The following is a 17,613-nucleotide window of genomic DNA, read 5'->3' on the forward strand; positions in this document are numbered from 1 at the left end:
TTTTTTTCAAAAATGTTAATTGTTTTTAAAAAAATAATAATTTTTGGTACGGGAAGTTCCAGCAATTTGCCTTAAGGCACGATGCCTTAATTGCCTTAAGACAGAATTCCACTTACAGCTAGTTTTAAAAAAAACTGATATTTTTCAATGGAATTACCTGAAATGCTGGAGTCATAAGTTGGATATTCTTCAGAACTTGATGAGGACGAAGAACTTGAGGATGAAGAACTATGCCATCCTGCAAAAGTATTAATTTTAATATCAAGTTATACATAAAATGACAAAAATATCGATTTTATAATCAAATTATCTAGAAAGTGATGATTTGTTCTAATCTACCTGGAATATGCCAATAGTCATAATAATGTTCATCAGATTCGCTGCTGGAAGATGAACTAGAAGAGTCTTGAAAAAATTTAAATAGTTAATAACAGAAAAAACTATAATATTGTTATAAAGTGATATAAATATTGCTGTAACAGTGGAATATCTATATCAGTAGATAAACTCACAAAATTTGATAAAATTACCTGAGAAATCGTGGAATTCATCTGAAGACCAATATCCACTTGAGGAATCACTGTGGTAATGTCCTAAAATGACCAAAATTGGTGAAATTTGTTTATTCCTAGTTAAAAATGTGCTAGAAGAACTAATTTACAAGTTTGGTAAAATTTATCAAAACTGGTGGTGTATGGCATCGTGCCTTAATGCAAATTGCTGGAACTTCCCGTACCGTAATGAAATATTCGAGAAATTTTAAACGTTTTCAAATATATTATTACAAATACTGTAACCTTCATTATTTTTGCTATATCTGAGCAAATCAAATGTAAATCATAATTAAATTTATTTCCAGAACATTAACAATCGTCATTTCATTTCGAATTCAATTTCAAAAAAAATTGAAAGTTGCCTAATTTACACCAAATTGAAAAAGTGCTCCCGTATTGTCACAGTCTTATGCCCAATGTCTAATTTAAAGACTTTGTCCAGAATTAGAACATTTTACAGCAAATCTGGTCAACGTTTCTAATAGTTATAATTTTACGTATTTTTTTTAGAGTACAAATCTTATTTGTTAAAATTGATATACATAAGTCTTGATGAAATGGTTCCGTCCAAAATTTTCCTACTTCTTGATACTTCTAGTATTTCGCCAATAATTAATATTTTAAAAATTTTCAAGACAACTCGGTCGAATTTTATGATTTTGACTTAAACTATGTCTGTTTAAGATAATCCTATTAAATGCTCCTTGTTTTAAAGATTCTACACAAATTGTTTTGAAACACAGTTTATAGGTTTTAAAAATCCTGCCTTATTTTTTTCCAAAAAAATTCACTAAAATTCATAGAACTTCATCATAAACTACAAAAACCAGTTAGAATAATAAAAAAAATCCACTTCCTAATTTTCTTCTAAGTTTCTTATTTTTGCAAGTCCTTCCTAATATTTTTTGTTAAAGATTTTGTCTTATTTTTAAAATATTGAGGATAAAAAATTATTACATTTTTTTTATTTTCCATAAAATATTTTTGTAATTTTGGTTTAAAAATTCAAAAAATTACCCGGACTAAGCACAGTCTAAGCGCCACTCTGGTACAAATGTTTACCCAAGTGCGTTTAGACTGTTTGTGTACTGGAGCACTTTTCCGATTTTGTGAAAACTATTGAAAAATGTGAAAATGCCGCCAAGCTAAGCACAGTATAAGTGAAAATGTCGCACAGAATAATTTGCAAGTGCGTTTAGACTGTGACTATACGGGAGCACTTATTCAATTTTGTGTAAATTAGGCAACTATTTTTTTTGAAATTCAATTCGAAATGAAATGACGATTGTTAATGTTCTAGAGATAAATTGATTTATGATTTACATTTGATTTGCTCAGATATAATAAGATAGCAAAAATAATGAAAGTTACGACAGTATTTGTAATAAGAAAACGTTCAAAATTTCTCGAATACTTCATTACGGTACGGGAAGTTCCAGCAATTTGCCTTAATGCACGATGCCATATACCACTAGTTTAATTTTTTACCTGGTTTTCGGTGTTTGTGACGATGTTCTTCACTGGATGAAGATGAAGATGAAGAACTACTACTGCTACTGGAGGAGGAGGAGGAAGACCATTCATCTAAACAAAATATACAAAATATTTAAAATATACTACAAAATAAATTAGACAAGCTTTAACACTATATAAGATATGTATATATATATATATATATATATATATATATATATATATATATATATTTACCACTATCATCTGGATGTGGATAATATTCATCATCATAAATTGGATCTTCATATTCATATGGATAATCTGCAAAAGAATGAAAATTATGTTGAAAATCATAATTTACATTTGTCTATTTTGATATATATTACTAAATATATATATATATATATATATATATATATATATATATATTGCATCTTTAGGGGAATATTTTCGGAAAGTTGTCTTATTCTTATGAACGTTTCTAATAGTGCTAACATTGGATCAGATCACAACTTATTACATGATTATTATTTAATTTTTTTACATTTTTTGACAAGCAATTAATATCGACTTCCATTCAAGATCAATAATTTAAGTATTTACATCCTCACATATAAAAACACACTCACACACACATCCTTACAGTCTTCAAGTAGTGCACGTCGCACGTGTGACTTAGAATCAGTTCATTACAAACAGCCGATCTCATAACATCGAGAGAAAAATATTGTTTGGTTTTCAAATAATAATTTTAAATAAGACAGAACTTATAGTAATTTTGATTTACAAAATTTACCTATTCGGCTGAAAAGTAAATCATAAATTCATTTTTTGATAAAATCTTTTTTAGTGAAAAAAGTTCTAACGTATATTCAAACATACAGGTAATTAATTCAATTTTGTCATTAACTTTTTCTTAAAACTTTCCAAAACTTTCAACATTTTTTATCATTTTTAATATCCTGTTATATAATCCACTCATTTATTTTAATTATTTTCATTTTGATCATATTATCATGTTTCTGTACATTATTTTTTCAACTATTTTTTTAATTAAAAAATCCATTTTCTTTTCTTAAACATATTGTTTGCTTAAATCTTATCAAGATCATGTTTCTTGACAGATGTCCTGAAGATGGAACGTACCTAGTTCCGAAACGTCGACAGTAAATAAATAAATAAAGAGTTTATTAAAAAACTTTTTAATATAATTGTATATATATATATATATATATATACACGTATAATAATATATATATATATATATATATATACACGTATAATAATATATATATATATATATATATATATATAATATGATTCTTACCTTCATCGTGGTATGGACAATACTCAGGTCTGCATTCCGGATGTTTTTCTTCGCTGGAATCTGCACGGATTTTTTTCAGATATTTTTAATATCATAAACAAATAGTATTTATAATATATAAAATATAAATTTTACAAAAACTTTGTAAATACCTTCACAAGATGAATCTGAAGACGAACTACTCGATGAGGAAGAACTACTTGATGAGGAAGAACTACTTGAAGACGAAGAACTACTCGATGAAGAACTACTTGAAGAACTTGGATAGATGTCATCTAAAAAAATCATAAAAGTAAGGATAAAGTAATAAATATTATAATTTTTTAAAATAAATAAATAACTGACAGTTTGATGCATCAAATTTTGGAAGAAAAATATTAGAAATTATTATTGCTATAAATAAATTTACAAAAGAAGAGGCAGTGCATGTATTTAACTCCAAAATTTCTGAACTCTTTTGATTGTTATTAGTATTTAAATTCAAAATTTATATAAAAAACTTGATTCCAAGACATGAGTTTTATATTAAGTTCTGTCATAAAGTGTTATTATATTATTTTTTACTAAAACTGATACTTATTTTAGTTATTTTGTTAGTTAATTACCTATTGGAATATAAACTGGATAATCTGGATCATAGTATTCTGATGAGGATGATGATGATGATGATGAACCTAAGGATCAAAAAATAATTTTATTAGTGAACAAGTGTTACGTAATATAAACTGCATCAATTGGTCAACTTTTGAAGTGAATTTTAGTTGTGTATCAAATTTTGGTTGGCTTTTACCAAATTTTGATGGATTTTTACCAAGTTCTGGTGAAACTATATAGTTTTATTTGGTTTGATAAAGTTGTGATTGATTTCATTAGTGAACAATTGTTATATTATATAAATCGAACCAATTAGTCATATTTCGAAGTGAATTTTAGTATTGTATCAAGTTTTGGTTGATTTTTACAAAATTTTGATGGATTTTTACTAAGTTCTGGTGAAATTATATGGTTTTATTTGGTTTGATGAAGTTGTGATTGATTTTCTTAGTGAACAATTGTTAATTTATAAAAACTAAACCAATTGGTCGACCTTTGGAATGCATTTTAGTATTGTATTAAGTTTTTGTTGATTTTTACAAAAATTTTGATGGATTTTATCAAGTTCTGGTGAAACTATATAGTTTTATTCAGTTTGATGAAGTTGTGATTGATTTCATTAGTAAACAATTGTTATATTATATAAATCGAACCAATTGGTCAATTTTTGTGCTAAATTTTAGTAGTGTATCAAGTTTTTGGTTAGATTTTACCAAATTTTGACGGATTTTTATCAAGTTCTGGTGAAACTATATAGTTTTATTAGATTTTTATAAAGTGTTGGTTGATTTTTATCATTACTGATAATTTTTTGACAAGACTGGATTGACTTTTACGCAATTTATAGTTAAATTGTGTAAATTTTAGTTGATTTCTATCAAGATTTTGTTGATTTCTGCCACGTTTTAGTTAATCTTCATAAAGTAAATTTTGTCAAGTTTTTTTCCAACAAGTTTGGTTAATTTTAGTTTATTGCTATCAAAATTTAGTTGTTTTCTATTAACATTAATTTCTATTATATTTTGATCAATTTTTATCAAAACTGGTTGACTTTTATCAACTTTTGGTAAATTTTTATCAATTTTTGGCAATTTACCTGAACTACTGCTGCTAGAAGACAAACTGTCGTAGTAGTAGTCATCACTAAAATCTATTTGATTAAAAAAATATAGAAATTAGTACCTGATTTAACGAAATTTAGGAGTTGGTGGAAGTTTTTCTTTCTAAGACTTACCTGATGATCCAGAACTGGATGAAAAGGAGCTGTCCCAAGATTTACTGCTCCAGGATTCACTTGAGTCTAAAAATAATGATATAAAATAGTTTATTTGATGGGTTTTACCAAATAGAATAATTTTGATGAGTTTTGTTTAAGGATTTTATTTGATGATCCACTACTAGATAAGAAGCTGTCATAAAGACTATAGTTTAAGAATGAAACACCTGTGTTCCCTATAAATGCTGTAAATTTTATCTAGTTTCACCCGATCTAACCGAATAGTAAATTCTCTTGGACCTCTATTGGTTGATTAATGAAAATTAGACAATTTTTTAAAATTGATGATCATTTTTCATGGAAATTGACCAGAGATTTGAAAAAATCTGATTTAAAATGAAAAATGAATATTTTGTAAAACTTTTGTAAATGTTGGGTGATTTTTTATGGATTTTACCTGATGATCCAAGAGACGATAAGCTCCAACTAGAATCTAGAAATAAAAAGTATGAAAGACAGTTAAAACAAAGTATTTTATGGACATAAACAAGGAATTATATTTTGACAAGTGTTGATTAAATAATAAAAATTAAAAGTAGTATACAGGTTGATTCCAAAAAATTAGATAATTTTATAAAATTGAGTCTACTTGTCTTAAGTGTTTTGGATTGATTTTTTATATTACCTGATGATGAGCTACTGGACGAGAAACTGCTACTAGAATCTGTAAGAATTTAGAAACATTATCAAAAATTAATAGTACTATTTTTTACAAACTGATTTAGTAAAAGTTTGGTTATTACCTGATAATGGTTCATAAGAGTGTAAACTGCCAGAACCTGTTCCCGATTGGGCACTTAAATCTAAAAAAAAGATAAAAATGATAAATAATAGTTAAAACTAATTTTTATAAATATTTTTATTAACTGGTGACGTGAAAAAAATCTAGATCAAGTTCTTTTTGGATGTTACCTGATAATTCACTAGGTGGCAAGAATCTGTCCCAAATATTCACTGGGTAGTCCTTAGAACCTGGAAAAAAATTTTTGGTCTATCATGTTGATCATTTTTATCACTTAGGAAAAAAAAACAATTTTTACATAGTGATAGAATATTACCTGATGAACTACTCTCTGACGAGTAGCTACTGACCAATGAAGACTCGCTAGAATCTGCAAAAAATATAAGAGTCTCAACTGTTTAACTAAAATTTAAATGAAGCCAAATTTTACATCATTTTCTTTTAATGTTACCCGATGATTCACTATTTGGCCAGTAGTAGTCTGGTTTACGTCCTCCCCAAATTCCACTGGAATCTGTGAAAAAATATTTTAAATTACCAAAATTAATAGTGCTGAGATTTATTAGGAATTTCCTAAACTCTTGTATGTAATCATTTTCAACAACTGGTAAAACCAAATCTAAATTTAGATCAAGATTTCTAGATATTACTGAAACTCCTCGAGTGAGTTTTCACCCAAGGAGTTACAAGAATCAAGAAAAAATATATAAAAATTATAAAAACCGTACAGAGATATTTTGACAGTTTCTTCAAGGATACTATCTGATAATTTGCTTTTGTATAAGATGCTCTCCCAAGATTTACTATAATCTAAGGTAAAAAGTTACCACAACCAAAGTTTATGATAATCTCTATCAATAAGTTAGTAATTATGTATGAATTTTTGTTGATTTTTGGTGATTTACCTAAAGATCCACTATGAGATAAGGAACTATCCCAAGAATTACTTTCAGATCCACTATATTCTGGATAAATCATAAAAAATTTACAAAACCAAAGATTATATTTATATATTGAAGTTAACTATTAATATAGATGTCAAAGATTCTGATTGTTTTTCAATTGGTGTAACAATCAATTATGATGAGTTGTGACATAGACCTCATGAGGATGTGTTAAAATATATTATTTTTGATGATTCTTTTCAACTAGAGGCCAAATAAAAATAACTTGTTGTTTTTTATGATTTTTACCTGAAGATCCACTAGAGGATAAAGAGCTATCTCCAATCCAGGATCCACTTGAGTCTAAAGAGAACATAGAAAATAAACAGAGTCAAAGCTGGTATTGGTTATTATCAATTGGTAAAAATAAAGTTGATTTTTAATTGATATTTACCTGATGATCCACTATAGGAACTATCCCATTCATCGCTCCAATAATCACTGGAATCTGAAGACAAAATCAAATATGAGCAATAGGGTGGTGTTTAACAAGGACATTTTCGAATTTCTATGCTCGCAAAGGCGCAATTGCTTCCAAATCAATAAAAAATGATTCTCTAATAGTATTAGCTCTTTATATAAACATTTAGATATAGCGCACAATAAAAGTCTCATATATTTGTTACTAACATGTGTCATTAAGTAAATTCGTGCGCCATCTGTGCGCCACTCAAATATTATGATACAAAAAAATATTTATAAACCACTTAACCTCTAATTAATTCCATGTGGTCTGTTCTATAATATCTATTCAGCATGGAATCAAGATAATAATTTCAGTCTCAACATCACCAATTAAATAAATATTTTGCTGCAAAATTAATCTTGTTGCCATGATGAATAGATATAGAACATTAGAGGTTAAGTGGTTTATAACTATTCTTATGTTTCATAATATTTGAGTGGCGCACAGATGGCGCAAGAATTTACTTAATGACGTATGTTAATAATAAATATATGAAACTTTTAATTATTGTGCGCTCTATCTGAATATTTATATAAAGAGCTAATACTATTAGAGAATCATCTTTTATTGATTTGGAAGCAATTGCGTACTTGGGAGCAAAGAAATTCGAAAATGTCCTTGTTAAGGACGACCCTAATGAGCAAGTCAAAACAAATGTGTTTTTTTTTCAAATGACAAAGACAATATGGGTTTGTTTTGAAATTTACCTGATAATCCACTACTGGATAAGGAACTATCCCATGATTCATCACTCCAGTAGTCACTAGAATCTAAAAACAACATAAAAAATGATTGAAATCAAAGCTTGATGTTGTTTTTATAAAATATCAAGGAAAATATCTGTACTTCATCGTTTGTTAATGATTTTACCTGATGGTCCACTACTAGATGAGAAGCTGTCCCAACCTAAAAATAACAAAAAGTCAAAACTGGTGGCAAAGAAAACCTAGATTTTTTGTGATATTACCTAATGATCCACTACTTGACGAATCACTGGAATCATAATAGTTGTAATCTGTCAAAAACAATAAATATTAGCCAATCCATGTTCAGGAAATTGATCTTAAAAATAAATTTATGATTATTATGTTTTTGGCAATGATACCTGAGGATAAAGATCCACTACTTGATGATAATGAGCTGTCGTAGTATTCATAATAGTCACTGGAACCTAAACAAAAACAGTAAAGTTTCAAACAAATTTTCCAAAATAATGTTAACAAGAAGACAAGAAACTTTTAGTAATTGGACAAAATTAGTAATATTGGCAATAGTGTTACCCTACTATAGCTATGTATCCCTAATCTTATATTTCTGTTTATGTAAAAATGTGTAAAATTATTTCTGTTGCTCCAGAAAAGCGAAACAAGTAACATCTAAAATAAACGTAGTAATTTTAAGGGGCACAACTAGTGTAACGGCCTAAAAAAAGGTGATTTTTGGGAATTTATATTAAAAAAACTACTATATCAATCATTTCAAAATTTTAGGAATATATTTATACACGTTTTAAGAATACATAGTGAAATTTTTAAAGAAAAAAATTAAATATTTTTTTAGTTATCGTAGATCTCCAACGACGCGACAAAAAAACGGCCCTTCACTGCTGCAGTGATTCTGGCCTTCTACGTAGATGAAATTTAAAAAAAAAAATCTCGTTGAACTAGATAATATTGTCTGTAAAATAAACTACGATAAAGAAAGAAAATCAAAAATTGACAAAATGACGGCGTTTTTAAAAAAAAGTCGAGTTTTACCCAAAATTTTGGTCGTTTTTGGACTGCCAAAATTCGATTTTAGATCCGATTAAAAAATCGATAGTTCATTTTACGGAGAACTATATATAGGACATGTAAAAAAATTGATAGTGATCGGATCATTTGTTTTAGAGTAATCGCTGCAGCCAATTCGGAAAATGCTGTTTCTAGAAAAACGCGTTTAGTGATAAAATTATCGTTATACTATATACTACATATATACTCTTTAAATGGCTGTGACTCAAAAACTATTTAAGAGATCGATTTAAAATTTCGGTATGTTATCTTTAAAGATATAACCTATCGAAATATGGAGAAATTAAAAATTCGACTTTTTGAAAATTTCACACTAGTTGTGCCCCTTAAAGAAAGCATTTTTATTTTGCCAGTAATTTTACCTGAAGATGACGAATCACTACTGGATGACATAGAACTGCTGCCCCAAGGCAAGCTATAGTCACTATAGTCTAAAAAAAAATACAAAAGGATAAAAATTTACAAATCCATATTTTTGTGACTACTAAAGTTTCATTTACCAATTTTACCTGAATATGATGAATCGCTAAAGGATGATGACGAATCGTCCCAAGGTCTTCTCCTCCATGATCCTAAAAAAATATATGGAAGATACCAAATAAAGTTTGCCAGAAGGATATTGACTAGTAAATTTAAAATTTACCTGAAGATTCGCTACTGGATGATGATGAGCTCTTGTCCCAAATTCTCCTCCTATGTTTTCTGTCATCTAAAAAAATTAATTTATATCTTTATCTTAAATATTATTTAAGAGTGTTTTAAAATGTTTTGCCAGGTTTACCTGAAGATGATGATGAGCTACTAGATGATGAACTACTGTCCCAATATCTTCTATGCCTTCTGTTGTCTAAAAAAATGGTAAAAATTGGTAAATCCTATATAATATCGATTTTTGGAAGGACTGGTAATACAGAATGTTAAATTCAACTATAGTTGTTGAATGTCTTTAACGATTTTTGGCAAATTTTACCTGAAGAAGATGAATCGCTACTTGATGATGATGATGAGCTGTCCCAATACTTTCTCCTCCATGGTTTCGAATCTAAAAAAAACAAGAATAATTATTAAAATCAAAGTTGGTAAAAATTAAGATGTAGATGAAAAGGTATTCGGTAATTTTGCAAATGTTACCTGAAGATGAAGAACTACTTGATGATGATGATGGTGACCTGTACCAAGGTTTCCTCCACCATAAGTCACTAGAATCTAAAAAAAAAAATATATTGAAAATTAAAGTTAGCAAAGAGAATTAAGTAGAAGTAAATACAAAATGTTACCAAGAAGCATGAAGACAAATTATCAGACATTACACGATGACTGAAAAGTAGAAGTAAAGGGTCTGCCATATAACTTTTCTTTATTGGCAGCAATTTAGAATTTTTTGCCAGCTATTTGAAAGTTAAACAGCTGTTTCAATGAAATTATTTTCGATTATTTACCAGAAGGATTGCACTTTTAAATAGAAAAGATTTAGATTGAAAAAATATTCAGTAGTTTATATATAGCATTTTCAAAAAAAAAAAAGTTATCTGACGGACCCTATAGTTATAAATTTTGCTTTTATTACCTGAAGATGAAGATTCGCTGCTGGAAGAATATGAGCTGCCAAATAATCCACTTCCCCAGGAATCGTAATCGTCTAAATATTTATTTTATTAGTTTCATTTTTAAGATTACTTGATAAATAATTTATATCTGTTTTTTTCCTTAAAAAGTACCTGATTCACTGCTGGATGAATATCCGCTCTCAGAAATTTCTTCACTACTTGGAGACAAGCTAGATTCTATAAAAAATTTGGTTTAATATTAGGAGTTTGTGGAATAAAATTATACTAGACTTGTTTATGATTAAAAGATATATTATTATGACTAATTTGCTAAAAATATCTAGAAAAGGTTGAAGATAACTCAGAAATTCAATTAGTAAATTTTTATTAGTAAATCTATGGATTTCCTAAATATACCTTGGTCAAAAATAGTTCAAACTTACCATCAGATGGTTCAGATGGTTCAGATGGTTCATCTCCTGGTTCTGATGATGCCGATTCTTCTAAAAAAAATATACCAAAAAATATTAATATAGACAAACATATATTGCAAACTATATTAATGCTAAATTCTTACTATCCTTAATTCCTATTATATTTTGGTTTTTAGTTTCCTATGCTTCTAATACTACTCATTCTTATTCAAATTTGGACATGGTTAATGCAGGAATTACAAAAAATTTAAAATAGCAACGTCTCACAATTGATAATTTTGTTAAAAATATTTTGAGCAGGTTTATGTTTATATTTACCTGAAGGTTCAGATGATTCTTCTGATTCTGGTGGTGACAACAATGCACCTGTAAATTTATAATAATATGTTAAGTTTTTTGTATGATAAAATTCCTGATGTGCCATAATTTTTAGTGATGACAAATTGGAAACAATATTTTAAAACACCATAGATTTGTCTAAATTATTTTGGATATTGATGGTATGTACTTACCTGGAGATCTAGATTCTTCTGATTCTGATGATAACTCTTCTGAATCATCGCTATCTGCAAAAAAGTAACAAGTTGTAATAATAATTTATTACATAATATAGTTTCTGATTTTCCAAAAATTTGATATTTTTTTGATAATTACTATTCCAATTAAAATAGTACATTCATGAAATACGTAATTATTGATTGAATCGATTATTATTATTTATTATATATATATATATATATATATATATATATATATATATTTAATTTTTTGATTTGTTTTTTTCATATTTCAGCTTAAATACGCGTTACCCATGTTCAAAGTCACTCAGAAGTTGAGTGGTAATGTTCATGATTATGTAACGTACAATAAATCGTTTAGAGGTGAAATTTCTTTATGTCTGAGACTTTTCACCGAACTATAAACTATAAACTATAAACTATAAACTATTAAATGTTGAGAAATCAAGGCAATTTGGCTTAAGGTTAAATATAATAAAAGTTTCAAATATTATTTGTCTGTAGGAGATTCACTTGATTCTCTTGTTGTAATACTTTCTGGTGCTATAAAAATTATTTCAAATTCATATAAAAGTAAAAGTTTAATGTATAATGATTTATTTAAATATTTACGTACCCGAAGGTGGGACACTTGGTGGGGCACTTGGTGGTGATGCAGGAGGTCCCTCTAAAATACAAATTTATTAGAGTATATTAATTAAATTTAATTTGTTTTAAAATGTGTTAATTGTTCTTCATTTTATATCATTTAAATCAAATTGAAAATAAATCAATCATATTTTACCTGGAGATGATCCTCTCGAGGAAGAACTGGAACCACTTGAAGGATCACTTTCTGGTACTAAAAAATATTACAATTAGATATAATATATAAATTTGATGAGTTAAATTATAATATAGATGGATTATATGATTATAAATTTAACAATTTATTGTATGATTATTTGTTGCAATATTTACGTACAAGTTGTTGGAGTCTGTGATGTTTCTTCAGAAGATTCTTCTGTAACATAAATTTGATTTGTTTTCTTAATTTGTATTAATATATATATATATATATATATATATATATATATATGCGTGTGTGTGTTTTTTTTATTTTGTTTTCTGTAATTTGGTTACTTATAAAGTACGCACCAAGTGATTCTTCTTCTTCTTCCTCGTCAGATTCAGATGATTCTGTAATGTTCAAACATTAATATTAAAAACAATATATTTATTATAAAAAGTATTCCAAAAAGATATAAACAATAATTATTTATTACATTTTTAATAAATTAGTATAAAAATGATTAAATTATTTAAACAATTTTTTTTTAACTTCCCGTAGGGCAAGTTATAGTAATCGCAAAAAAATCGAAAATGAAAATTTTTACTTTTCTCGACGTTTCAAAGGTTTCTGAATATTTTGGCATACCTTAGAAAAAATGGATGTATGTGTGTGTGTGTGTGTGTGTGTGTGTGTGTGTGTGTGCGTGTGTGTATGTATGTGCGGATACAAATTTTCGTCGACGATTTCGGGAACACCGATCAACCGATTTGAATAATTCAAAAAACATTCGATTCGTATTGATAAGGAGACGTGCTGATTAGTTTTTGGCAAAGTCAGGTCTAGCCGTTCCGAAGATACGGGGCAAAAAGTGCCGAAAACGGTAACTCAGTTTTTAAGAGAACGGAGCGTCCGATTTTAATAATTCAAAAAACATTTTACTTGTATTGACAAGGCGAAGAACCGATCAAATTTTCATAAAGGCAGGTCTAGCGGTTTCGGAGATCTAATAAAAAAAGTAAAAAAAAATGCCATTTGGCGGTCAAAAGTGATCATTAGACATATGCACATCAAATTATCAGATATTTTATAGAGATTTTAACAATAAGTATAATTTTGGTTTACATTCCTATGGGTTCCGTACCAATGTTTACGCGTTAGACGTCGACGGGGCGCTTACGCTGTTTGATATTTCGTCTTTATGCAGTTAAAGCAGTACGATTGCTTTGAAAAAAAGTTTAGATCTTTCAAAAATATGTCAAAATAGAGAAAACATTTTTTTTCAAAAAAAAGAAAATTTAAAAAAAAAAAAATTAAAATTTTTTTTTTCGAAAAAAAGTAATTTTTTGTCTAATTGTTTGTCAAAAATCTTATTTTTTCGAAGTATTTTTTTTTCAAAATCGTTAATCGTTTTTAAAAAAATAATAATTTTTGGTACGGGAAGTTCCAGCAATTTGCCTCAAGGCACGATGCCCTAATTGCCTTAAGACAGAATTCCACTTACAGCTAGTTTGTTACCTGATTGCGAAGATGATTCTGTAGAAGATGCAAGCTTTGGTGTAGATGGTCCTAAATTATAAAAATATTCAATATATTAATAATAATATAATAAATAATAAGCATAATGTTTTGAATAATAACTAATATAAAATATTATATTCATTCCAAGGTATCTAATATAAAATTATAAATTTACCTGTTGGAGGTGAATCCTCAGATCCCGATGATCCTAAAGCATAAAAAAATCAAAGTAATAATAACAATAATTAGTAATGTATCATGTTGATTATTAAATCCAATAAATTTAAATTTACAAAATAAAACTAGTTTTATAATTAAACATTTTTTTAAAATTTCATGAAAATAGAAGCGAATATCATAAAAACGCAAAATATTCAAAACATTAATAGTAAAATTAATTAAGTATTAACCTGTGTCGGAAGGCAAATCCTCTGTTTCTGATGACTCTAAATTACAAAAACGTAGAAAAATATTGATCATATTATAATAAATAATTTTCTATATCTAATTTTACAATATAAAATCTAATTGTATTTAAATTAATTTTACAATCCTAAATAATAAATATATAATTGTTTTTACCTGTTTGTGAAGTCGAAGAGTCAGAACCTGGTGCCCCTAATTCATAAAAAATTATTTAATACGTTGTTTAATAACTTTAAATAATTTTATTTAATATATGTTACTAACTATTTCTCAATATTTAATATACGAGTCTTGTACTTACCTGATTGTGAAGACGGGGGTGCTGGTGGACCTAAATTACAATACAATTAATATTACAAATTGCTATTTATTAATATTTAGTTAATAGTTTAATGTATTAAATAACTAAGATAAATTGTAGTACCTAAAAAACTAGTTTTATATTAAATTAATCAATTATATCAAATTATTATTTCAACATAATGTATTTTAATACTTTTTTCAAATTATACTAATAAAAATGCAATGTTTGAATAATTATAGTCAAAATGAACAATAAAATGAATTTGACAATATAAATTATAAATTTACCTGGTGGCGAAGTCTGAGACTTAGGCTCTCCTGGTCCTAATTTATAAAAATATACAATATTTTTATTAATAATATGATAAAATGGTTTAAAATAATAAAGAACGACTAAAATAAATATTCCATTTTTTGTGATTTTGTAAGAATTTATATTTCATCTGATATAAATTAACGAAATTTTTATATAAATTTAATTACCTGTGCTATTAACGGACGGAATGTGGAAGGTATTGTTTCCATAGTCTAAATATTTTGGAAATTGATATAAAAATCGCAAACAATGTTGTTATTTTATTTAATTTTAAAGCAAATACCTGCTAAACCTGATGATAAAGCTGTAGAAGTTTCTACATGTTCGGTTGTTGTCTCTTGAAAATATTTATTTTATAAATTTTAATTATACTAATTTTTATGATTCAAGAATTAAAGTAATATATTTTAGTTTATTACGTCTCATGTAATTTTAATTAAATTGTAAATTATTAGACTATTTAACTATTTAACAAACTAACATTTATCTAAATTTTCAACAAGTTATTGAGAATATAATATAGCAATTTAATTTAAAGTTTAATTCAATATAATATTTAGTTTAATCATATTTTTATTTATTTTTGACAGACATAAATAGTTTAAATAATTTATCAGTTGTTGTAATTATATACACTTTTATTATTTAGTGAATAAAATAAAATTTTAAAGTAAATTTTATTACTTACCTTCAGTTGTTGTCTTTACTGTTGGTGCTGTAAAAAAATAAAAAAAATATTCAAACTTCACTGATACTGATTTTGGTTAAGACTTTCAAGCAAAGGCAAAATATCTAGAAAAATTATAAACTTAAATTTTTATTTTTTGGACGAAGGATATATATATATAATAAAAACTGTAATTTACAAAAAATAAATAAACCTTTGATGTACTTACCTTTAGTAGTAGTAGTGGTTGAAAGGGTCGGTACTGTATAAAAATATTATATCATTTTAATATCAACATGTATCATATTTAGCATATAAACTATTTTAATCCATAAATATCTACTTTCTTAATAGTATTAAAATAAAACGTTTTTTTTTGTTAAAAAATAAATTGCTGTACTTGTATGAGATATGGTGACTTTTATTGAATATTTGCAAAAATTGAACAAAAATGTTATTGTAAATATAAGTTTAATAAATATATAAAAAATTGATCTTGGGTAACATTGCTCTCTTATCATAACGTATAGTAAAATCAATACGTAATTGGTAATCTTATAGTATTGATATATAGAAGAAATGGTCTAATATTTACTTGCTACTCGTTGTTGACCTTCTCCAATAACCCATGGTAAAGCACAACTAACAAAAACCAGCAGCACAAATAAAAGTTTCATTATTTACCAAAACACCAATAATTTCACACCAAAATCTAACTTCCAACACCAAAATATCTATTCACAGTAATATCTTTCTTAATAATTCTTCTTCTGCCTCTTTAGTCAACTGTCGAAAGTGAGAAAAATCTTCTTCGAGGGATTTACAGAATGAAAATCATAATATTGCTGACGTCAACAAAATTATTGCTGCAACACATTCGGACGCAAATTCTAGATTTTAGCGTCAACTTGATATAACACATTTTTTTTGTCGCAATTTGCAACAATTTGTTATTAACATAACATATGGGTACTGTTTTTGTAATAGGTGTTATTGCATTGATGGAAATTTTGCAACCAACTAGGGATATGTAAAAGATAAAAAATTTAACAAGTCGGGTGTATGGCATCGTGCCTTAAGGCAAATTGCTGGAACTTCCCGTATCGTAATGAAATAGTCGAGAAATTTTAAACGTTTTCAAATATATTATTACAAATACTGTGTAACATTCATTATTTTTGCTATCTTGTTATATCTGAGCAAATCAAATGTAAATTATAAATAAATCAATTTATCTCCAGAACATTAACAATCGTCATTTCATTTCGAATTCAATTAAAAAAAATAGTTTCCTAATTTGCACAAAATTGAAAAAGTGCGCCTGTATAGTCACGGTCTAAACGCATTTGCAAATAATTGTGTGCGACATTTTCACTTATACTGTGCTTAGCTTGGCGGCATTTTCACATTTTTCAATAGTTTTCACAAAATTGGAAAAGTGCTCCAGTACGTAAACAATCTAAACGCACTTGGCTAAACATTTGTACCAGAGTGTCGCTTAGACCGTGCTTAGCCTGGGTCATTTTTTGAATTTTTTGAATAAATTACAAAAATATTTTACAAACAAAATTAGAAACAAAAATTTTTTTAGCATCTTGGACATCAGTTTTGTCAAAAATTTTAAAATATTAGTCAAAAATTATTTTAATTATTATAGCAATTGTTAAACTGAGAAGATCTCATTGGAGCTCTTCTTAGGCTTCGCTCTTACATTGTCATTTTAGCTCATAGGAATCTTAATGTATTTCTGATTGCTAAATAAAATGAGTTAAAAAAAAAAAAAAAAAAAAAAAAAAAAAAAATTATTTTTTTCTTTGCAATTACTATTATTTCTTGAGCAAAATTGTGCAAAAATAGTTTAAATTACAGGATATATATTTTTTTAAATATTGAACTTTAATTTTTAATTTATTAAACATCACATAATTAGTTAAATATAAATTAGTTAAATAAATAATTAC

General features: G+C 26.8%; 1 protein-coding gene across 1 annotated transcript in view; it reads right to left on the minus strand.

Moving 5' to 3' along the window:
* Window positions 1-16,355, minus strand: part of LOC113367915 (dentin sialophosphoprotein-like) — a 41,117-nt gene extending 24,762 nt beyond the window's left edge. Inside the window, exons 1-3 of the mRNA XM_026609488.1 lie at window positions 16,248-16,355; window positions 15,882-15,914; window positions 15,674-15,700 (exon numbers count right to left, since the gene is read on the minus strand). Coding sequence (XP_026465273.1) covers window positions 15,674-15,700; window positions 15,882-15,914; window positions 16,248-16,329 — 142 coding nt within the window. The 5' untranslated portion in view covers window positions 16,330-16,355. The remainder of the gene's footprint in view (window positions 1-15,673; window positions 15,701-15,881; window positions 15,915-16,247) is intronic.
* Window positions 16,356-17,613: the final 1,258 nt, after the last annotated feature.

This window comes from Ctenocephalides felis, unplaced genomic scaffold (assembly GCF_003426905.1).
Source record: "Ctenocephalides felis isolate EL2017-DRISC unplaced genomic scaffold, ASM342690v1 CF-g0.4_SCAFFOLD_01170, whole genome shotgun sequence".
Lineage (NCBI taxonomy): Eukaryota > Metazoa > Arthropoda > Insecta > Siphonaptera > Pulicidae > Ctenocephalides > Ctenocephalides felis.